Consider the following 23,706-nt stretch of genomic DNA (forward strand, 5'->3'; position numbering starts at 1 on the left):
GCTTCCAGAAAATTGGAACGGAAATGGTGCTACACCAAACTGGAAGTCTTCCGACTAGCTTGGAAAGACGGTACCGTGCAGTATCGACGAGCCCTCACTGCTGCTCGATCATGATATTTTTCCAACTTAATTGAAGAAAATAAGAACAATCCAACATTTATTTTTGATACTGTCGCATAGCTAACTAGAAAGCAGCATTCCCCAAGAGAGGATGGCTTTCACTTCAGCAGTGATAAATTCATGAACTTCTTTGAGGAAAAGATCATGATCATTAGAAAGCAAATTAGACTCCTCTTTAAATCTGCATATTCCTCCAAAGCTCAGTTGTACTGAGTCTGCACAACTCTGCCAGGACCTAGGATCAAGGGAGACGCAAGTGTTTTAGTACTATATCTCTTGACACAATGATGAAAATAATCATGGCCTCTAAACCTTCAAGCTGCATACTGGAACCTATTCCAACTAAACTGCTGAAAGAGCTGCTTCCTGTGCTTGGCCCTCCTATGTTGAACATAATAAATGGCTCTCTATCCACCGGATGTGTACCAAACTCACTAAAAGTGGCAGTAATAAAGCCTCTCTTGATAAAGCCAAACCTTGACCAAGAAAATATAAAAAACTAATCGGCCTATATCGTATCTTCCATTTCTCTCAAGAATATTAGAAAAAGCTGTTGCACAGCAACTCACAGCCTGCCTGAAGACGAACAATGTATACGAAACGCTTCAGTCTGGTTTTAGACCCCATCATATCACTGAGACTGCACTTGTGAAGGTGGTAATTGAACTTTTAATGGCGTCAGACCGAGGCTCTGCATCTGTCTTCGTGCTCCTAGACCTTAGTGCTGCTTTTGATACCATCGATCACCACATTCTTTTAGAGAGATTGGAAACCCAAATTGGTCTACACGGACAAGTTCTGGCCTGGTTTAGATCTTATCTGTCGGAAAGATATCAGTTTGTCTCTGTAGATGGTTTGACTGTAAATTTCGGTGTTCCTCAAGGCTCCGTTTTGGGACCACTATTGTTTTCACTATATATTTTACCTCTTGGTGATGTCCTTCGGAAACATAATGTTAACTTTCACTGCTATGCGGATGACACAGCTGTACATTTCAATGAAATCTGGTGAAGCCCCAAAATTGCCCTCCCTGGAAGCCTGTGTTTCAGAAATAAGGAAGTGAATGGCGGCAAATGTTCTACTTTTACACTCGGACAAAACAGAGATGCTTGTTCTAGGTCCCAAGAAACAAAGATCTTCTGTTGAATCTGACAGTAAATCTTGATGGTTGTACAGTAAAAAAACTGTGAAGGACCTCTGCGTTACTCTGGACCCTGATCTCTCTTTTGACGAACCTATCAAGACTGTTTCAAGGACAGCTTTTTTCCATCTACGTAACATTGCAAAAATCAGAACATTTCTGTCCAAAGAAACAATTTATCCATGCTTTTGTCACTTCTAGGTTAGACTACTGCAATGCTCTACTTTGCGGCTTCCCGTATAAAGCACTAAATAAACTTCAGTTAGGGCTAAACACGGCTGCTAGAATCTTGACTAGAACCAAAAAATGTGATCATATTACTCCAGTGCTAGCCTCTCTACACTGGCTTCCTGTTAAGGCAAGGGATGATTTCAAGGTTTTACTGCTAACCTACAAAGCATTACATGGGCTTGCTCCTACCTACCTTTCCGATTTGGTCCTGCCGTACATACCTACACGTACGCTATGGTCACAAGACGCAGGCCTCCTTACTGTCCCTAGAATTTCTAAGCAAACAGCTGCAGGCAAGGTGTTCTCCTATAGAGCTCAATTTTTATGGAATGGTCTGCCTATCCATTCCGTAGGTCCTATGATTGAGTGTAGTCTGAGCAACGAACCGCCCTTGCTGTGTCTGCCTGGCTGGTTCCCTCTCTCCACTGGGATTCTCTGCCTCTAACCCTATTACAGGGGCTGAGTCATTGGCTTACTGGTGCTCTTCCATGCCGTCCCTAGGAGGGGTGCGTCACTTCAGTGGGTTGAGTCACTGACGTGATCTTCCTGTCCGGGTTGGCGCCCTCCCTTGGGTTTGTGCCGTGGCGGAGATCTTTGTGGGCTATACTCGGCCTTGCCTCAGGATGGTAAGTTGGTGGTTGAAGATATCCCTCTAGTGGTGTGGGGGCTGTGCTTTGGCAAAGTGGGTGGGGTTATAGCCTGCCTGTTTGGCCCTGTCCGAGGGTATCGTCGTACGGGGCCACAGTGTCTCCCGACCCCTTCTGTCTCAGCCTCCAGTATTTATGCTGCAGTAGTTTGTGTCGGGGGGCTAGGGTCAGCCTGTTATATCTGGAGTATTTCTCCTGTCTTTTCCGGTGTCCTGTGTGAATTTAAGTATTCTCTCTCTCTCTCTCTCTCTCTTAGGACCTGATCCCTATGACCATGCCTCAAGACTACCTGGCCTGATGACTCCTTGCTGTCCCCAGTCCACCTGGCCGTGCTGCTGCTTCAGTTTCAACTGTTCTGCCTGCGGCTATGGAACCCTGACCTGTTCACCGGACGTGCTACCTATCCCAGATCTGCTGTTTTCAACTCTCAAGAGACCGCAGGAGCGGTAGAGATACTCTGAATGATCGGCTTTGAAAAGCCAACTGACATTTACTCCTCAGGTGCTGACCTGTTGCACCCTCGACACTGTGAGTATTATTATTCGACCCTGCTGGTCATCTATGAACATTTGAACATCTTGGCCATGTTCTGTTATAATCTCTACCTGGCACAGCCAGAAGAGGACTGGCCACCCCTCATAGCCTGGTTCCTCTCTAGGTTTCTGAACAGGATCTCATTAACATCGACAGGGCTGTAGTGGAGCGGGTCGAGAGATAAGTTCCTTGGTGTCCACATCAACAATAAACTATCATGGTCCAAACACACCAAGATAGTCGTGAAGAGGGCACGACAACACCTTTTCCCCTTCTGGAGACTGAAAAGATTTGACAGGGGTCCCCAGATCCTCAAAAAGTTCTACAGTTGCACCATCGAGAGCACCCTGACCGGTTGCATCACGCCTGGTATGGCAACTGCTCAGCCTCCGACTGCAAGTCGCTACAGAGGGTATTTCGTATGGCCCAGCACATCACTGGAGCCAAGCTTCCTGCCATCCAGGACCTATATACTAGGCGGTGTCAGAGGAAGGCCCAAAAAATTGTCGAAGACTCCAGTCAACCAAGTCATAGACTGTTCTCTCTGCTACCGCACGGCAAGCAGTACCAGAGTGCCAAGTCTAGGTCCAAAAGGCTCCGTAACAGCTAATACCCCCAAGCGATAAGACTCCTAAATAGCTAATCAAATGTTTACCTGGACTATTTGCCTTGCCCCCCCCCCCATTTTTATGCAGCTGCTACTCTGTTTATTATCCATGCATAGTCACTTTACCTCTTCCTACATGTACATAATACCTCGACTATTCGGTGCCCCCGCACATTGACTCTGTACCGGTACCCCTGTATATAGCCTCACTACTGTTATTTTATTGTTACTCCTTAATTATTAGTTTTTTATTTTATATATATTTTTACATTTATTTCAGTAAATAATTTCTTAATTCAAAAGGCACTCGCACATCTGAGCTATCTTTTTTGCAGGTGCATGGTAACAGTTGAATAAAATGAGAAAAAAGAGGCAAACCGCACACTTCTCTTGATAGTATCACTACTCTTTAATAAGCTTTACATATCAGCCCCGCGGACTAAAAGCTCTGACGAAGGCCGTGAGGCTGATATGTAAAGCTTATTAAGGAGCAGTGATACTATCAAGAGCAGTGCGGGTTTCTTCCTTTTTCTCAGTAAATCCTTTCTTAGCACTTTTTTCTTAAAACTGCATTGTTGGTTAAGGGCTTGTAAGCATTTAACTGTAAGGTATTTGGCGCATGTGACACATTTGATTTGATATAGACAAACAAAAGAAGGATAGCAATTCAAAGTAGATGGTAACTTTACAAGTAAAGATGTGGGGCTTGCTTTAGCTTTTTAAAAGTATTTTTGTGGTAATGGAAGAAGTTGTGGTCAGGGATTGTGTTCAGTAGTTGTTGTGGTCTTTAGTTATGGTCAGTAGTTGTGTGGTCAGAAGTTGTGTGGCTGTGGTCAGTAGTTCTGTGGTTGTGGTCACTAGATATGGTCAGTAGCTGTGTGGTCAGAAGTTGTGGTCCGTAGTTGTGGTCAGGGATTGTGTTCAGTAGCTGTGTGGTCAGTAGTTGTGTGGTTGTGGTCAGTAGTTGTGGTCTTTAGTTATGGTCAGTAGTTGTGTGGCTGCAGTCAGTTCTGTGGTTGTGGTCAGAAGTTATGGTCAGTAGTTGTGTGGTTGTTGTCAGTATTTATGGTCAGTAGCTGTGTGGTCAGAAGTTCTGTGGCTGTGGTCAGTAGTTCTGTGGTTACTAGATATGGTCAGTAGCTGTGTGGTCTGTAGTTGTGGTCAGGGATTGTGTTCAGTAGTTGTGGTCAGAAGTTGTGTTCAGTATGTGTGGTCAGTAGTTGTGTGGTTATGGTTAGTATTTATGGTCAGTAGTTTTGCTCAGTGATTGTGGTCAGTAGTTGTGTAATAATGCACAGCCCCATGTCGCAAGGATCTGCACACAATTCCTGAAATCTGAAAATGCCCCAATTGTTCCATGTCACCCATTGAGCATGTCTGGGATGCTCTGGATCGACGTTTACGACAGCATGTTCCAGTTCCCGCCAATATCCAGCAAGTTCTCACAGCCATTGAGGAGTGGGACAACATTCAACAGGTGACAATCAGCAGCCTGATCAACTATGCGAAGGAGATGGGTCTCGCTGCATGAGGCAAATGGTGGTCACACCAGATACTGACTGGTTTTCTGATCCACGCCCTTACCTTTTTTAAAAAGGTTTCTGTGATCAACAGATGCGTATCTGTATTCCCAGTCATGTGGAATCCATAGATTAGGGCCTAATGAATTTATTTCAATTGACTGCGTTCCTTATATGAACTCAGTAAAATCTTTTAAATTGTTGCATGCTGTGTTTATATTTCTATTCAGCGTAGATTCAAATCTCTTTTTAAGAAATGTCTCAGACTATCCCTGGAGGTAATGTGGAAGACATCTGAGTGGCACAGTGTAAAGACAACGACTCTCCCACACCACGTGCCTGCAAGAATTTACCCTAATACCAGTAGACAGCCTTTTTGCTCTGTTAGCCAAATAGAAAATAAATACTTGAAAAATATTCACACATTGGTGAATCATTGCATTATTCAAGTGTGTAGCACTATATGCAATGTGGTTTAGATGAGAAGCTTGTGTATAGGTTGTGGTAAACTGTGGGGTGTTGGGTTGAGCGTGCAGAGATTGGCACAGAGGTTTTGGGGTCCCCGGTATCCCCCCGGGGTAGACCTCCTGGGATACAACAAGGTGTAGAGCTTGCGAAGTGAAAGCCCTCACTTAAATCTTCAAAATAGTTATTCTTTAGCACTCATCTTCTCACTGTTTAAACTAGAACTGCCGTTCAAACTTTATGTGTAGACTGGTCTGGATTGAGTTGCTTGTATTCAACTTTTTGATATCTTTGATACTTTTTAAATTACAATTTCTTTCCTTTTTGTCCATCTTCATTCACTTTTATGGCATTTCCCTGCACATTGTAAGTATGATATTGGAACTGACCTTGTATATAGTACGCTTACTTACTTATTGTGCTTTCATATTTCTCGTATTTTTCTAGGATTAGATTGTTATTGATTATTGCATTTTTGGGTTTGCAAGAAAGGCATTTCACTGTACTTGTGCAATGTGACATTAAACTTAACTCAACATTCTAAAGCTCCCCATTGTGACATCACTTCCAACATTCACTGTAAACAATTTAACTTTTGACACAAGTCAGCTATTGACCACTTTTCCAACAAGTTAGACAAAAAGTTAGAGCATACATCTTTGTCAACTTCTCTGCTATTCAAATATGTTAGCAGAACTATATCTGCTACGGATCTAACAATACAGCTGTTTTAGTAACTGCATTAACGCACTATTTCAAAACTTTTGCCCAACAACTGCCATTTTGACTACTCCCCCAACAAGTCAGACAAAAACTTAGAGTATGAAATCTTAGCTAACATCAGCTAACAGCTCTCTGTCTCATCATTGAGCAGCCCAAAATTATGTTTAGGGTGAAGTGGCTACAATTAATGAGCACAACCCCACAACTACTGACCACACAACTATTGACCATAACTACTGGCCACAACCACACAAATGTTGACCACACAACTACTGAGCCACACAATTACTGACCACAAAAGTACAGATCACAACTACTGACCACAACCACTCACCACAACTACTTACTACGACACAACTACTGACCAAAATTGTTTACCACAACCACTGACCACACAACTACTGAACAAAAACCACAACCCCACAACTACTGGCCAAAATGACTGACCACAATGACTAGCCACAACCACAAACAAAAACACTGACTACAACAACAAAACTACTGACCACAGCTACAGACCAGAATATCTGATCTAATATCCACAACTTCTGATCAAAACTACTGACAACCACACAAACTGACCACACAACTACTGACCACAATCCCACAACTGATCACAACCACAAAACTTCTGACCACAACTACTGACCAAAACCTCAACTACTGAACACAACCACATAACTACTGACCACAACCATACAACTGCTGACCACAATTACTGATCACAACCACAACCACACAACTTCTGATCACAATCACACAAGGTGGCTTATGGTAGAGAAATTAACATTCAATTCTCTGGCAACAGCTCTGGTGGACATTCTTGCAGTCAGAATGCAAATTGCATGCTCCCTCAACTTGAGACATCTGAGGCATTGTATTGTGTGATGAAACTGCACAATTTAGAGAGTGGTCCTTTATAGTCCCCAAGCACAAGGTGCACCTGTGTAATGATCATGCCGTTTAATCAGCTTCTTGATATGCTACACCTGGCAGGTGGATGGATTATCTAGGCAAAGGAGAAATGCTCACTAACAGGGATGTATATTTGCAAAAAAAAATTATACAGAAATACGCTTTTTGTGCGTATGGAAACATTTCTGGGATCTTTTATTTCAGCTCATGAAACATGAGATCAACACTTTACATGTTGCGTTTACATTTCTGTTCAGTGTAGATCCGTCTCTTTACACTACCATAAGTATCTCTCCTTGACCTAGTTTGTGTCGTCAAAGTAGTGTAGTGTAAAGAGGCCCTTAGATTCAGACTCGATTGTGTTCTATGTAAGCCATTGTTCCAACAAATATTTATATAAACTTGAGAAAATGGATACATTCTTCAACTGAATTAAGTGAATTGTATATACATTTAAATAGGCATAACACAGTAATTATAAGGGAATAATACTTACATGAGTATTAATAACAGCCTACCCATCACCATTATTAACTCGTTTTGGAACATCAAATTACACTGTAGGCTAGTGTCCAAAATCAGTTCCAACCTGGTTAGTCAAACAAGTCCAAGGCATCGTGTTAGATGGGCAAAGAAAAATATTTTTACCTTTCAGGTGCCATAGCCTACACATTGTGTTATCGGCAGGTGGTCATAGCTCTTTCACTAGGCTACATTTGCTTACAGGTGGAGATTAATCATTTATAAAGGGAATGTAAGAACAGCTTACTTTGCATAAATACCTTGGTGAAGTAAGTCCTAATAGATGGCAATGGTGACGAGGGACAAGTGGACCTGAAAGAAACCCTGTGTCCACAGCAGAATTCAGTCGAACATGGGTGAAGTTAGGTGGCCATAGCAGTAGCGTAGCCATCCTGAGTAGATGCTTTTAGTGTATTAGGGCCTTACATAAATGGATTTAGTGGGCGGGGAGGGGTTTGCCGCCAGCTTGCAACAAGTTACACTAGCACCACCTTGGTGACAATATAGGACAGTTCCTACTTATATTTTTATGCGATAAGGGGTTAAAGTAATCCATTGGGACAGGAGGCCCTTTTTGCAGTTGAATTTGTCTTTTGTCAAAATGATAACTGACAGAATACTCCAGATTAAAAATATAAGAGCAACAGAATCACTATCATCAAGAAGAGTGGATAGGTCAGAAAGGATACAATGTAGCTTCTCAGGGCACAGCAGGTAGAATATTTCCTCATCAATACATGAACAAGTTGAGACATGGTTTAGGCCATTACAATGTAATCTTTTTCATTGGGGAAGATTTCCCCTTGTACTTGGAAATAAATAGTGTGTTTTTGTTATAAAACAAATTAACACAATACAACAATCCAAACCACCAGGAATTCTTATCTGCTTTTAATGAAAACATATATCTCACAAAACAAAACTATGGATAGATACTGAAATGGAAGTGCATCAGTATGTGAATATTGATATATGGTGAACTATTTACAATAAATGTGTAATTCTAACCTAGTTGTGTGGTATTATTATCAAGTCAGTATGGCATCATCACAGTAACACACTAGTTCACATGAATAAGCAAAAAAGGTAAAGACAGGTGCAGCCCAAAACCAATTTAAAATATCAGGGGTACTTTAAGTTCTATTAAACGTTTGCTACGGTGCGTGACGGTTTGTCCTGAACGACACGTATCCGAAAACGTTCAACTTTCTTGAACCAACTTTGATGTATGTTTGCTCTGATTGGTAGGGTGTGACTTTTTTTATTTTACCTTTATTTAACTAGGCAAGTCATTGAAGAACAAATTCTTACTTTCAATGACGGCCTAGAAACAGTGGGTTGTTCAGGGGCAGAACGACAGAGTTTTACCTTGTCAGCTCGGGGATTCGATCTTGCAACCTTTCGGTTACTAGTCCAACGCTCTAACCACTAGGCTACCCTGCCACCCCATGCAGCAATGAGTGACGTATTTAAAAGGGCAGAGGCCATGCTGACTGCGTACCCCAACCCAATCGCTCCCCGTTTTTTCAACTGGTCGTTGAAAAAACGAACGAACAGCACTGTTTCCGTTTAATTTAATGTTACACACCATTTCCCCCCCGTACTGAACGCAGCCCAGTTTCTGTGTACAGGGGTGTATTAGTCCACACCATTGCAAACTGTAGCAAAACATTTTTCAACAAAACTCAGCATTTCTTATTGGATAAGTTTAGGTTGGTCCCTTCCGTTTCGTTCCTAGTGAATACATCCTAGATTGCAGTTTAACATCAAAATACATATTTGTCCTGTCTCTCACTGCCGTCTACATTTCTGAATAGTAAAATGGAGGGTCTAGCCACTAATCCTTCATCAATTATTTGGAAGTTTAATCAACATTCTGACCGTTTTGTTTCAAGTACAGTATTATAAATCATCCATCCTCTAGGAAGACACACAACAGAACCCCTCTATTCAAACTGAAGCTGCACAGATGACTAAGTCACAACACTATAAAGAATAAAGGCACCTAACTGAAAGAGCAAAGAGAGACAGCCATATAGAAAGAGGAAGCAGATTTAGACTAGGTTCCAGTTTCAACACAGATCTTATGAGGAATGTAGAGGGCAGTCTAGATATTGGTTAGCTTCCGCCGAGTTAAATACAAGTGTGTTCGTGTCCATTTTTATTCAGTCACCCCAGGAATTGAATTAATTGAATTTAGACTAATGTAATGAATCAGCAGAGGTAAAGTGTGTGAACTTGTTCATTATTTGGTGGATGGAAGTAAAACCAAATAGTTTTGTTCTCAAACTAACAAGTTACACAATAACCAAATGAAAAAATGCCACAAAAGGCTATCACTATACAGAAGATCTAAACCAGAATAGTCCAAACTGTTAGGAATAATAGCATCAGTAAAAGCTTTGCTAATTGTGGTGATGGATTCAGGGTCACAAATCACATAACCTCATCTGGGAAAAATATTACAAATCAGCAAAGCCACAGGGAAGTACTTCATGTATGACTGAACACAGAATATTAGGATAAGCTACATGATATACAGTGATGTGTTAGTGACATGCTATTTGACAATGATTAAAATAAACCAAGCCTAAATAATAAAAAACAGAACTTTTGGCTGATGTTATTTTGTACACAATTGCTATGGATAAATGCTTTGGTAGCCTCTGAGAATAAGTATTTATTTTCATACAAATTGGACCCACTTCTAACCAACTACATACATATCATAAAATAAAAACAGTTCAAACACAGGACTCTCAATAACTCAGACAAATCATACACAACAATAACATCACAAAAAACACAAGGTGTGAAACTCAAACCAAAAGAAAGTTCCAAGTCTTCTCTGTCCATCTACTACTCCTATCAGAAGTGACATTCCTGATTAGCTCCGCATCCCGAGGATAAACAAGGGCATTCCTGATTAGCTCTGCATCCCTGATTAGCTCTGCATCCCGAAGATAAACAAGGGCATTCCTGATTAGCTCTGCATCCAGAGGAGAAACAAGGTCTGTTGTCGACAAAGGGGAAGGTGGTACCATTTTAAATGTGATACTGTAATGATGGAAAATGTAATTGCCCCCCCCCCCAAAATGTGATAAAACATGCTCTGCATTTACGTTCAGCCCCCCCCCCCACACACGTCTATGTGCATACCGGGGCTCACATACAGCAGAGCACATCCAATAGGATTCACTTAACCAATCCAAGCATGCAGTCCTTCTCCTGAGCAGGAAATAATCCACATTTCTCAGCCCAGGGAGGAGAGAGAGTGCCATGGACATAGATACAGAGAGCTAAAGAAACCACATTGTCTCAAAGGTCCTGAAGAATTGTGTAGTCCCTGACAGAGATAGTCTCAGAAAAAACATTCAATCACAATGATCAAAACCTTATGATGTTGCACTGAAGTATGCTTAGATGGCCTATATGTTAGTTTCATGATTGATAGATGACTTTCTGGTGAAATCACATACCTAGAGGCCATGGGGGGTATGAGCCAGCTCATTACACATCTGAGCCAACGGGATATTTTGTCAGCAGCAGAGGGGGCAGGGAGAAGGCAGATTAGCCAACAATCTTGTTTCCCTTGAGATTACATTAAAAAAAATATATATTCCTTCCTATGCACTTTACTGATAAATCCTTGTTAGTTTCCCTAAATAAAAAAAATGTGTTTAAGGCAGAGAGCAGGGGAATCCTGACTGAGTGTCTCCTTCAGGATGTTTATCCTTCACTTCTATTTCCTCTACCCTCTTAGTTAGAGACCCCTGTTATATTTTTCCCTGTCCCTCCAACCCTTGATTTGTCATGGTATAGGCAACTAGATTCCGATTTTTGTCGGAGTGGATGGTCGGGGGGCCGGAACATAATGATAATTTGTACACTGCAAATTGACCACAACTAGCCTAAAAAGAGATTGTAGTTTTGAGAATGACACAAATATTAATTTTCAAAGTCTGCTGCCTCAGTTTGTATGATGGCAATTTGCATATACTCCAGAATGTTATGAAGAGTGATCAGATGAATTGCAATTAAATGCAAAGTCCCTCTTTGCCATGCAAATTAACTGAATCCCCCAAAAACATTTCCACTGCATTTCAGCCCTGCCACAAAAGGACCAGCTGACATGTCAGTGATTCTCTTGTTAACACAGGTGTGAGTGTTGAAGAGGACAAGGCTGAAGATCACTCCGTCATGCTGATTGAGTTTGAATAACAGACTGGAAGCTTCAAAAGGAGGGTGGTGCTTGGAATCATTGTTCTTCCTCTGCCAACCATGGTTACATGCAAGGAAACACGTGCCGTCGTCATTGCTTCGCACAAAAAGGGCTTCACAGGCAAGGACATTGCTGCCAGTAAGATTGCACCTAAATCAACCATTTATCGGATCATCAAGAACTTCAAGGAGAGCGGTTCAATTGTTGTGAAGAAAGCTTCAGGGCGCCCAAGAAAGTCCAGCAAGCGCCAGGACCGTCTCCTAAAGTTCATTCAGCTGCGGGCTCGGGGCACCACCAGTACAGAGCTTGCTCGGGAATGGCAGCAGGCAGGTGTGAGTGCATCTGCACGCACAGTGAGGCAAAGACTTTTGGAGGCTGGCCTGGTGTCAAGGGCAGCAAAGAAGCCACTTCTCTCCAGGAAAAACATCAGGGACAGACTGATATTCTGCAAAAGGTACAGGAATTGGACTGCTGAGGACTGGGGTCATTTTCTCTGATGAATCCCCTTTCCGATTGTTTGGGGCATCCGGAAAAAAGCTTGTCCGGAGAAGATAAGGTGAGCGCTACCATCAGTCCTGTGTCGTGCCAACAGTAAAGCATCCTGAGACTAGAGGTCGACCGATTATGATTTTTCAACGCCGATACCGATTATTGGAGGACCAAAAAATCCGATACCAATTAAAATCGGCCGATTTTTTAAATGTATTTGTAATAATGACAATTACAACAATACTGAATGAACACTTATTTTAACTTAATATAATGCATCAATAAAATCAATTTAGCCTCAAATAAATAATGAAACATGTTCAATTTGGTTTAAATAATGCAAAAACAAAGTGTTGGAGAAGAAAGTAAAAGTGCAATATGTGCCATGTAAGAAAGCTAACGTTTAAGTTCCTTGCTCAGAACATGAGAACATATGAAAGCTGGTGGTTCCTTTTAACATGAGTCTTCAATATTCCCAGGTAAGAAGTTTTAGGTTGTAGTTATTAGGACTATTTCTCTCTATACCATTTGTATTTCATATACCTTTGACTATTGGATGTTCTTATAGGCCAGTGTAACAGTATAGCTTCCGTCCCTCTCCTCGCTCCTACCTGGGCTCGACCCAGGAACACAACGACAACATCCACCCTCGAAGCAGCGTTACCCATGCAGAGCAAGGGGAATAACTACTCCAAGTCTCAGAGCGAGTGACGTTTGAAACGCTATTAGCGCGCACCCCGCTAACTAGCTAGCAATTTCACATCGGTTACACCAGCCTAATCTCGGGAGTTGATAGACTTGAAGTCATAAACAGCGCAATGCTTGAAGCACTACGAAGAGCTGCTGGCAAAACGCACAAAAGTGCTTTTTGAATGAATGCTTACGAGCATGCTGCTGCCTACAACCGCTCAGTCAGACTGCTCTATCAAATCATAGACTTAGTTATAACATAATAACACACAGAAATACGAGCCGTAGGTCATTAATATGGTCGAATCCGTAAACTATCTCGAAAACAAAACATTTATTCTTTCAGTGAAATAAGGAAACCGTTCCGTATTTTATCTAACGGGTGGCATCCATAAGTCTAAATATTCCTGTTACATTGCACAACCTTCAATGTTGTCATAATTATGTAAAATTCTGGCAATTTAGGCAGCCCAAACTGTTGCATATACCCTGACTCTGCGTGCAATAAACGCAAGAGAACATACACAATTTCACCTGGTTAATATTGCCTGCTAACCTGGATTTTTTTAGCTAAATATGCAGGTTTAAAAATATATACTTCTGTGTATTGATTTTAAGAAAGGCATTGATGTTTATGGTTAGGTACACATTGGAGCAATGATACGCACCGCATCGATTATATGCAACGCAGGACACGCTAGATAAACTAGTAATATCATCAACCATGTGCAGTTAAATAATGATTAAATAAAGGTGTAAAAAAACAAAAAAAACATCCAAATCGGTGTCCAAAAATACCGATTTCCGATTGTTATGAAAACTTGAAAATCGGCCCTAATTAAAATCGGCCATTCCGATTACTCGGTCGACCTCTACCTGAGACCATTCATGTGTGGGGTTGCTTCTCAGCCAAGGGAGTGGGCTCAATCACAATTTTGCTTAAGAACACAGCCATGAATAAAGAATGGTCCCAACACATCCTCCGAGATCAACTTCTCCCAACCATCCAGGAACCGTTTGGTGACGAACAATACCTTTTCCAGCATGATGGAGCACCTTGCCATAAGGCAAAAGTGATAACTAAGTGGCTCGGGGAACAAAACATCGATATTTTGGGTCCATGGCCAGGAAACTCCCCAGACCTTAATCCCATTGAGATCTTGTGGTCAATCCTCAAGAAGTGGGTGGACAAACAAAACCCCACCAATTCTGACAAACTCCAAGCATTGATTATGCAAGAATGGGCTGCCATCAGTCAGAATGTGGCCCAGAAGTTAATTGACAGCATGCCAGGGTGGATTGCAGAAGTCTTGAAAAAGAAGGGTCAACACTGCAAATATTGACTCCTTGCATCAACTTCATGTAATTGTCAATAAAAGCCTTGGACACTTATGAAATGCTTGTAATTATACTTCAGTATTCCATAGTAACATCTGACAAAAATATCTAAAGACACTGAAGCAGCAAACTTTGTGTAAATGAATATTTGTGTCATTCTCAAAACTTTTGGCCACAACTGTACATTGAGACACGATCACAGCTCTCTTTTTTTATTTTTATTAGTGGGAATACTTGAACAGATTTCCTAAACTCAACAGATTCTTAGCTGATTTCCTGGTGATTTTAGTATTTTTTGGACAAAAAAACTAAAATCGCCGCAAAATTGCTAAAAGCTTTAGGGGGCCAAAAAAACACTTGCGGGCTGGTTTTGGCTCGTGGGCCACCTGTTGCCAACCTCCTGCCCTATACCCGTCTACTGGTGCTGGTGTCATATCTCCTTAATCCCTGCTTTGTCATAGGCTCTTCCCCTCCTCTTACTATCTTATAGGCACCCTATTCCCTTTACAGTGCACTACTTTTGACCAGGGCCCATAGAGAACAGGGTAGAATTTGGGATGCAACTGTAGAGTTACAGCATCCCCTGCTCCCTCCTCTACTCAGTTCAGGTCAGTCTCCCCTCTGCTCTCCACCACCCTCAGCCGGGTCATAGTATCTCCTCCACCCCGTGGGCGAAGATCATGACCAGGCCTGGCTCCAGGATCATGTCCTCACCCATATGCTGGTTCTCACAGGCCATCGCCACCACTGCCTGTTTCCCGGGGATACGCTTGGCCACGTAATTCTCATAGTAGCGCCGGTTCATCTGCCGCGTCTCCAGCGTGGCCAGGCCGGTGGGCCAGTTCCTCTCGTGGGCGTTCTCGATCAAGTCGTTGACAATGGAAGGCGGGCAGCCGCTGTCGATGAGCGAGCGCTTGATGACCGCCTGGAGGACAGCGTCCGGTGTCGAGATCATGCCGCCCCAGCGGGTGACACGCGCTGGCTGGAGGGAGTTCACCCACCTAGGAGGGAAAGTAGAGGAGAGGATGAAAGGGGGGACTGGGATATTATGATGGCTATTTTAATCATGTAATAACAACTAGATGTGTCCTAATACGTAGTTATTATAATCATATAGAAATGGGACAATAAACCCGGAAATGATCAGCACAGGCATTTTGCTGATATCGTTCATTACAATAAGTATCCTATACTTGAGGAATGTGAAGTTTGAAATAAAATAAGTTGATGGCTACCACAACCATCAAACTATTCGCTAGAAATAATAAAATAAAATAAAAAAATAAAAAACTGGTGCACATTAATGTTATAAACTTAGTTCCATTTATCGTTATCGCATCAATTCAAGCAATTTATTACATATCGCACAGCTCTATAATTATCACTTTAATTATGCATAAAAAAGGTGGAAAATGACACAGCGTAGTAAGTTAAACTGTCTGATTGTAAAGTGTTCTGTGCAATTGAGTATTGCACCACAGTGCTTGATAATCCACTCACTCTAGGATCTCATTGTACTCAATGGTCTCCTCGAGGTTCTGTAGGTTGGGGTTGGCACTGCGGATGGCTCTCATGTACGCCTTCAACAGCTGGATGTCCCGTTTCTGGAGGCAGAGAAGAGACATCACACTGGGCTTACAGACCCCGCTGCCGCAACATCACACAAACACTTGTATGTACAAGCACTGACACACACGCGTGAAAGCATAGATTCACTTACTCACGCATACACAAACACACCCTGACGCACACACACGTATAACTGCAGACACACACACACCTGCTCTGCTAGCTGGTGCTTGTGTTCAGCAGTAGTCTTGTCCAGGTCGGTGACCTTGCCCTGCTGTTGCTGCACCACGCTGCGCAGGTGTTTGATGCAGTTGTGGCTGGGTACCTCGTCTTTAGGCATCTCCAGTCTGAAGAGACGTAGGGAGGACATAACAGCTGATCAACAGTCTTATAGCTCAGCTGACTCACCTACAGCCCCACTAAACTACAACCTTTAGTCAATACCCTAACCCCATAGCCCTGTTGACCCACTAACCCAGAGCTACTGTAGTAGCACCACTCGCCTACAGCAGAGTTTCCCAATCCGATTCTTGCCCCACTCTTGGGGTTGTGCTCATGCTCCCTCATATAGTTGAAGTTTACAGTTTCACAGCTTTGCCTACATAATTTATATAAAGGATTAACAAAACATGCGCTAAAATAGAGCCTTTAGGAACCCCTTTGTTGGAGCCAACCCCACTCACCCGCAGCCCTGCTCGCACTGGAAGGGCCTCTTGGGGTTGTGCTGGCAGTCCCTGAGGTGCGACTGCAGCTGGTCGAGGCGCAGCACGGCGGTGCAGCCGAAGCCGGCGTTGTCGCAGGTGATCTGCAGCTTGGACAGCATGTTGCGCATGATGCGGGGCACGGGGCGCAGGTGGGCCAGTGTCACCACGCTGCGGTCCACGGGGCATATCTGCTGCTGGGAGAACCACTGGGTGATGCAGGCATTGCAGAAGGCGTGCTCGCAGTGAGGGGCCTAAGGATGGAAGGAATGTCACACACGTAGGAAGAAAGGGACAGCAAACAAAGACCCGCTCCGGTGAAAAAGCACTCGTTAGAAATATATTTTCAGTTGATAATATAAAATGTATAATATGACAATTTTGTTGAGAGAGACATTCCGATTCAAATATCAAATTATTGGAATGACTAGAGGTAGGGTTGGGCGATATTGCCTAAAAATCATATCTCGATTTTTCCAAACTTATGGGCGATTCACGGAATACACTGGGTGTACAAAAAATAACACCTGTCCTTTCCATGACATAGACTGACCAGGTGAATCAAGGTGAAAGCTATGATCTCTTATTGATGTCACTTGTTAAATCCACCTCAATCAGTTTAGATGAAGGAGAGGAGGTTAAAGATGGATTTTTAAGCCTTGAGACAATTGAGACAGAATGGACAACACAAAATATTTAAGTGGCCTTGAACAGGGTATAGTAATAGGTACCAGGCGCTCCGGTTTGAGTGTGTCAAGAACTGCAACGCCGCTAGGTTTTTCACGCTCAACAGTTTTCCGTGTGGACTAAGAATGGTCCACCACCCAAAGGACACCCCACCAACTTTACACAACTGTGGGAAGCTTTGGAGTCAACATGGGCCAGCATTCCTGGGGAATGCTTGACACCTTGTAGAGTCCATGCCCGATGAATTGTGACTGTTCTGTGGGCATAAGGGGGTGCAATTCAATATTAGGAAGGTGTTCCTAATGTTTTGTACACTCAGTACAAGCTTTGTTGTACAATTAAAAAGGTAAAATACACTGCATTTAAAACAGTCAACAATAATTCATGAATGCAGGGCTTGTGAAATTATATCTATATCTAGGCTAAATGTAAGCCTTCCACAACCGTAAGACCCACTAATAATTACATTATTTTATCAAAATAATTTAATCAGCTTTTTTGCAATAATCACTGATCTGAAAATGTCTTTTTGTTACAAATTTAACCAGAACCATGAATTATGCGCATTCACCAATAATGACTAACTTCTTGTAGCAGGCATTATAGAAAATTAACACAGGTCTCATAAACAATCTCAAGCCCACATGCTAGTGAGTTGCCAGGTAATCTTTATGTTTAAAGTCTAGCCAACCTGTATCTATTTGCTAGCTAACAAGGTAGGACAGTTCAATTGTTATGAACGCACCCTTCTGTACGTCTCCAACTGTTTAAACAGCATGCTAGTCTCTTCACTTTGTTCAGATGCTGAAATCAAGTGGCCTACCTTATTTATCAGAATGAGAATGAGTTAAAATGCTGCTAGTGGTAAGTGGTACAGCAATGCACGCGCAACAAACTAAGTATTCATTTTCCAGAATCAATGTTCATTGATACTCTTGTTATAAACATAAAAAGGGTATCGTTAGAAACGTTCACTTCTCCTTTCTTACAGTCAAATAATGTCTCCATGTGTTTCGGTGTCCATATGACCCATTCTGTTGGACCAAACCTCAAATGCAAATAGCGAGTTGAAACCGCATGTCACAGAGGAAGAAGCGATCGCTCCTCTTTGTTATTGTTGTAAGTGGCAGAGGGAGGGGCTTGTTGTGTGGGGGACGGGCTTGTGTGTGTGTGTGTGTAAATGGGAAGGTGCACACAGCACAGAAAGAGTGGAGGAGACGAGACCAAAAAGAAAACATGAGAACAAACTGACATGTTCATAAATAAAAACATGATTCTTGCAATACAGGCCTTTGGAATACCGTGCAAAACCATACATTTGAATGAATTCGATATATTGCCCAGCCCTAACCAGAGGCAGAGAGCATGATAAAAATCTAAAGCCATTGAAAGAGGGAGTTACAGGTTACATTGGTGTATAGCAGTTCTGCTGTGGGTGAAGTGCTCATCAACGCAGGGGTGACAGTACTGATGACATCAGTGCGTGATGCTAAGCTAGCGACGGGCCGGCTAGTTTCTGCTGGCTTCAATTGCCATTCCCACTACAGTTCCTGGGTGTGTCAGGAAGAAAGCTACTGGTAGCAATGAATCCCCCAGATACTGAACCTTCTTGCCCTCTGTTCCCCATGCAGTCTCTGGGTAAGTTCCAAATGGCATCCTATTCCCTATATAGTGCACTACTTTTGACCAAGGCCCTGGTCAAACGTAGTGCATTATAGGGAATAGGGTGCCATTCCAGACACAATCCTAGTTCTGATTCTTCCCATCTCAGTGGGGTTCTGTGCTGCAAAGCTGCTGATTCACACTGGGGCCCCAGAGGGAGTATAAATTATCATCACACAGCTGAGTGCAGATGCAAGCAAACTGAATTCCAATTCTTCCCTCTCAGTATACTATGTCCACACTCCTGTACTGCTGCCAGCATTCTGCACAAAGTCCAAGGACAGCTCTGAATGCATAGGCTACATTGACTGGAAGTGACACTGAACGGTCACACTAGCTCCTTGCTGAATTAACCTACCAACACATGTGCCCACAGACACAGATGCAATCACTCTCTCCTAAGCACAGTGCAAAACAAAGAACACCAATAACACCAATTGACCAATCCCTAGGCTGGAAAAAGTGTTTTGTACTATAAAAAGCACAATCCAGCAACCATTTGCTCCAAGGGCAAACACGTAGGAAAACAATTCCATCCTCTTCAAGTGTGTCCATTTAAAGCTACTCACCTCATGGTTGGTCTCGGTTTGGGAGATTGGTTTGTTATGTTAGCAACCCTATGCTTTATTTACATTAACAGGACTAAGCATCACCACTCACTTCTTCTATCCTGATTACCTACACCTCTGCACCACTACAAACATAAGGCTCTTCTCATTCATCTAGAACAAGAACGGACAGACCTTCCTTCAGAGCTCATCTCTCCATATTTCCTTCTTCCTTCTACCTTCTGTCCTCTCCCATTTCTGTCACTGCATCCCTCTAAAAGTCAATTACCCTGTAGGCTCTCCTCCCTCTGCCCATATCCTTCCTGGCCAAGACGCAATTTAGCCCATTCTCATGTCTATTATCGCTCCCACCCCCCCATACAAGCATTGGATCTTCATCACTGGAGCTTCATCGTAGAGAATTAAATTACAAGTCTAGTGATATGTTTATAGAAATGCAAGAACAGCATATCAGCAAGAGCACTTCGGACAAGATGATAATCATCTTTTTAGCATCACAAAATAAATGGCCTGCGCACGGCCTACAGGACTGAAATGTCTGTTTTTTTTCTCCTTTCTCTACGACAATTGGAACAGCATGTGTGTGGTCAACGCGTTGACAAGAACTGGATCCTATTTGACTGAAATGGAACTGAATTTACAACACACTGACAATTCCTTATTTTCCAGTGACTGAAGCAGCACTGCTTCTCCAATGGCTGAAATGGTACAGAGATGTGCACGTCACTGACCTGCACGGGCTCCTCCAGGACTCCACTGCAGATGGGGCACAGCAGGTCCTCATCTACTTCCCCCTGGAACCGGGTGACGTCGTAGCCCATGGCACATCCCCAGATCCAACTACAACCTGCAACACAGGTGAGGAAATGGTAAGCCTACAGAGTACAGACCAACACGACAACCTACATGCCATCCCACGTGCAGGATTATAAAACAACATGGAACACCTTCAAAGAAAAAAGTATAGAATTCAATTTGCCAGAACATACCTTCCCTACCGTTACGCTTGTTTACATGAAGCTGCACTGGGGTCGAAATGCAATCAAGGTTACATTAAGACACTGTGGAGCCGGCGCGAGATATTGATTGGAAAACGTACGTCAGTGCAAGGATGGGATATGCCACTGTTATCCAAATTTGACCTTTATCCACACTGCTCCATCGAGAAGGTGTCTTCATGTACCCATGATTGCCTTCCGACTTCAGTGCAGCTCAGTGTAAACAAGCGTAACAGTAGGGTCGATATCTTCTCGCTTAGTTCTTAATCATGTTCAAAATAAACAACCTGTATATACAGTGCATTGACTTATTCCATATTTTGTTGTGTTACAGCCTGAATTCAAAATAGATTAAATAGACTTTTGTTTACCGGTGTTTTTGATATGGTAGAGTTCGCAAAACAAATACCCACTGGATTGATGAAAATAGTCATGATATCATTCTGCCAGGTAAGCATAGTCTACTTAGTAGTTAACATTTAATTGAGAAAGTCTCCATCTACCAGAAGACCGTTTTCATTAGCATCATCCTTAACGGCTACACAACGTGGTAGACGTGCATCACACACACAGACAGGGGTATTCTCATTGCCTCTTCAGAAAGTTGCAGGAAATACAAATTACTGATGCATTCTGTTGATGTCTTATGATAAATTTGGACAGATTAAATCATTTTCAATAAATGTAGTTGATTCCCTAATAAGAACAATACATTGTTGAATATTGTTGAATTCCGTTTTAATGCCTGGATTCCGTGAGGGCCCTAATTATCATATTTGGACCAGGCTCTCCACTACCTATTGTTCCTGCAGTGATGATTCACAATCTTCATCTAAAGTTTTCATAATTTATCTGCAGATAATCGACCCCCCAAATCCTAGGCCTAACAGTAGCCTATCCAAATTAGGAAGCCAAATGAACAGCTCTCTCACCAATGCGATTCGGTAGGCTACACTGACTGACAAGAGGAGAGTCAGTGACTTTAGCGTAATGTCTGGCAAGCCCGACAAACTAGGAAAGGAAATATTGGAAATCCTTTGGTTTAGATACCTTGGACATCCAGTATAACCAGGTTGCATGATTTAGGAATGGCAAAGGGATTAGGGCTGTCCTTGACAAAAAAAAAAATCTTGGTCGACCGAGAGTTGTCTGTTCTTTCGAGAAATCGATTGGTCAAAAATGTTAAGTGTATTTTTCCATATATAGACACACCCTGTTTGAATAAAATCAACTATATGTAGGCAACTGAGCTTGTCTGATGCTTTAAGCACTGCGATTAAAAATGAAGACACTCAAATTACTAAAGAGGAAACCATAGATCAATATAGTCTAACCAAAACAAAAAAACCTGTTCCCGACCCTCCACCTTCCGTTGCTGCTGGCCTTCGCAGATTCTGCCCATTAAGCTCCTGAAGATGCCAGTAATAGGCTACACCAACGGTCGGCAACCTTTTCCATTTGGAGTGCCAGGTTGTCGTACCATTTTTACTGATCTGTGCGCCAGTTATGAGTTTCATATGCACATTCTCGTGGAACAGTTTCATTTATAATAAAGTCTTCATCTCAAAAATCAATGTCATGTGGTTAATCAACATTCTATCTAAAACAAAATTATACAAACATAAAAGTAACTTCTATTGCCATTACCCATATGTAAAAATAGCCTACATAAAGCCAACAAATAAAAACACTGCAGCTCTCAGGTAGAAAATAGCCGGATAAAAAATAAATATTCTATAAATCACATTGGCTACACATGGCCTGTCTGCAAGGAACTTGAAACATTATATCAACTATGAACTCTGTCTGGCCTGAAGATCTAGGTAACAAACTTGCAACATTGTATTAAATATTCTGGGCCCTCAGTTTCTTGCCCCAGTGAGCTCCTGACAGACACATTCCTTCTTGGACACTGCTCGGCGATGCAAATGACGACTTCCAAATCAGAACAATCAATCGACTATAGATATAGGCTTGGACGTGGGAAAAGTTCCACTAGGATCTAGAAACTCTGGGCTAGACACTGAGATGAGAAGTCTATCAGAATTGAAAGCAAAGGGCTTGTCATTAATTAACAGAATCTACTGCACACTATCTCTCTGATGTGATTTCATTTTGAGATAGCCATTGTGTACAAAGAGTCAAGACTAACTATAAAGACACTTACCCACTATAGTGTAAGTGGGTTTTATTTTTGTCTAAGACTAGCGGTAGTATGAACATTTATGGTGTGGATACTTCTTGGGTATCAGTGCACTTTGAAATAACTACCTGGATCTATCACATGGTATTCCAATGAGTTGGTGCATGGATTAAATCAACAAGTAAAAAGCCCAACATTCTCAATGAATATGGACAATACAACTAAAACACTGACTTTATAGTCATCAATGATCAAAAGGTCAAATTACAGGGTATTTATGGTCACAGCTAGGGATCAGCCATTATTGACAGCAACCCTGGAGCAATCAGGATTAAGTAGCTTGCTCAAGGGCAGATCAACAGATTTTACACCTAGACTGCTCAGGGATTTGAACTAGGAATCTTTCAATTATGGGCCCACGCTCTAAACGCTAGGCTACCAGCCACCCCCAGTACCTGTACATGTGTGTTCAATGTCCACTCACCGGTGTCTTTCCTTCCTTGGGCCAGAATCCATAGCCCTCCTACTCATTGAAAATAAGGACCACTGGGGCAGAGTTATGGGAAGGAGAGGAGCAACCTGGGGCCTAGGTAATGATGTCCTGGGAAAATTAGTCTGTGGAAAAATAGTAACGTTATGCAACGTTGTTGGAATGAATAAAGTTACTGTCCCTTTAATTTACTTTATAAGCAGTTTACGATATGATTAGCGCTGTTTGCTACTCAAACACGTAACTCATCATTACTGTTCCAAATGGAATACCGTAACGTTAGCTATGTGGCTAGCTGCATATAGATGAAAGATACATATTGGATACTAATTAGAAAATCTGACAAGCCAGTGTGCACGCAAATTAGCCACAGCTGACTAATTTACGTGAACAAACGTTAGCTAGCTAATTTACAGATTAGCTGGCTGGCACAAGGTGGAATCACACAGGAAAACAAACAAAGAGAGAGAGCAAAGCTAGTGATATTTCGTCGAATTGAGAAACGTTACCTGTTGATATAACAATCAATGGTTAAATGGTATTTTAAATTACGTTTGCGTCAGTATTTGGGTTAGCGTGCCAGCATGATATCCATTTTTTTCTTGATTCCCGTCACCACATTTCCACGTCCAGCCCTCACTCCTGCAGCTAAGCAACCAAATTGTCAAATCGTTGATTGACAGTGACTCCACCTATCTTCGGTACGATCAGTGTCCCTTCTCA

At 42.2% G+C, this 23,706-nt stretch overlaps 1 protein-coding gene across 1 annotated transcript; it reads right to left on the minus strand.

Annotated features, from left to right (window-relative positions):
* Window positions 1-14,360: 14,360 nt before the first annotated feature.
* LOC120065236 (E3 ubiquitin-protein ligase NRDP1-like) lies at window positions 14,361-23,624 on the minus strand. The gene is made up of 7 exons (XM_039016051.1): window positions 23,493-23,624; window positions 22,978-23,108; window positions 20,084-20,199; window positions 16,417-16,688; window positions 15,945-16,080; window positions 15,665-15,768; window positions 14,361-15,165 (listed from the first exon to the last, which is right to left on the minus strand). Exons 3-7 carry the CDS (start codon window positions 20,171-20,173, stop codon window positions 14,811-14,813), a joined length of 957 nt encoding a protein of 318 aa, XP_038871979.1. The 5' UTR covers window positions 20,174-20,199; window positions 22,978-23,108; window positions 23,493-23,624; the 3' UTR covers window positions 14,361-14,810.
* Window positions 23,625-23,706: the final 82 nt, after the last annotated feature.

Source organism: Salvelinus namaycush, chromosome 20 (genome assembly GCF_016432855.1).
Source record: "Salvelinus namaycush isolate Seneca chromosome 20, SaNama_1.0, whole genome shotgun sequence".
NCBI lineage: Eukaryota > Metazoa > Chordata > Actinopteri > Salmoniformes > Salmonidae > Salvelinus > Salvelinus namaycush.

Excerpts from the sequence above, each read along its gene's own strand:
- LOC120065236 (XM_039016051.1), bottom strand. The coding sequence starts at position 20,173 with ATGGGCTACGACGTCACCCGGTTCCAGGGGGAAGTAGATGAGGACCTG. Across the intron at positions 16,689-20,083 it reads TCCTGGAGGAGCCCGTGCAG|GCCCCTCACTGCGAGCACGC; the intron begins GTCAGTGACGTG and ends TTCCATCCTTAG. Across the intron at positions 15,166-15,664 it reads GAGTACAATGAGATCCTAGA|GTGGGTGAACTCCCTCCAGC; the intron begins GTGAGTGGATTA and ends TTTCCCTCCTAG.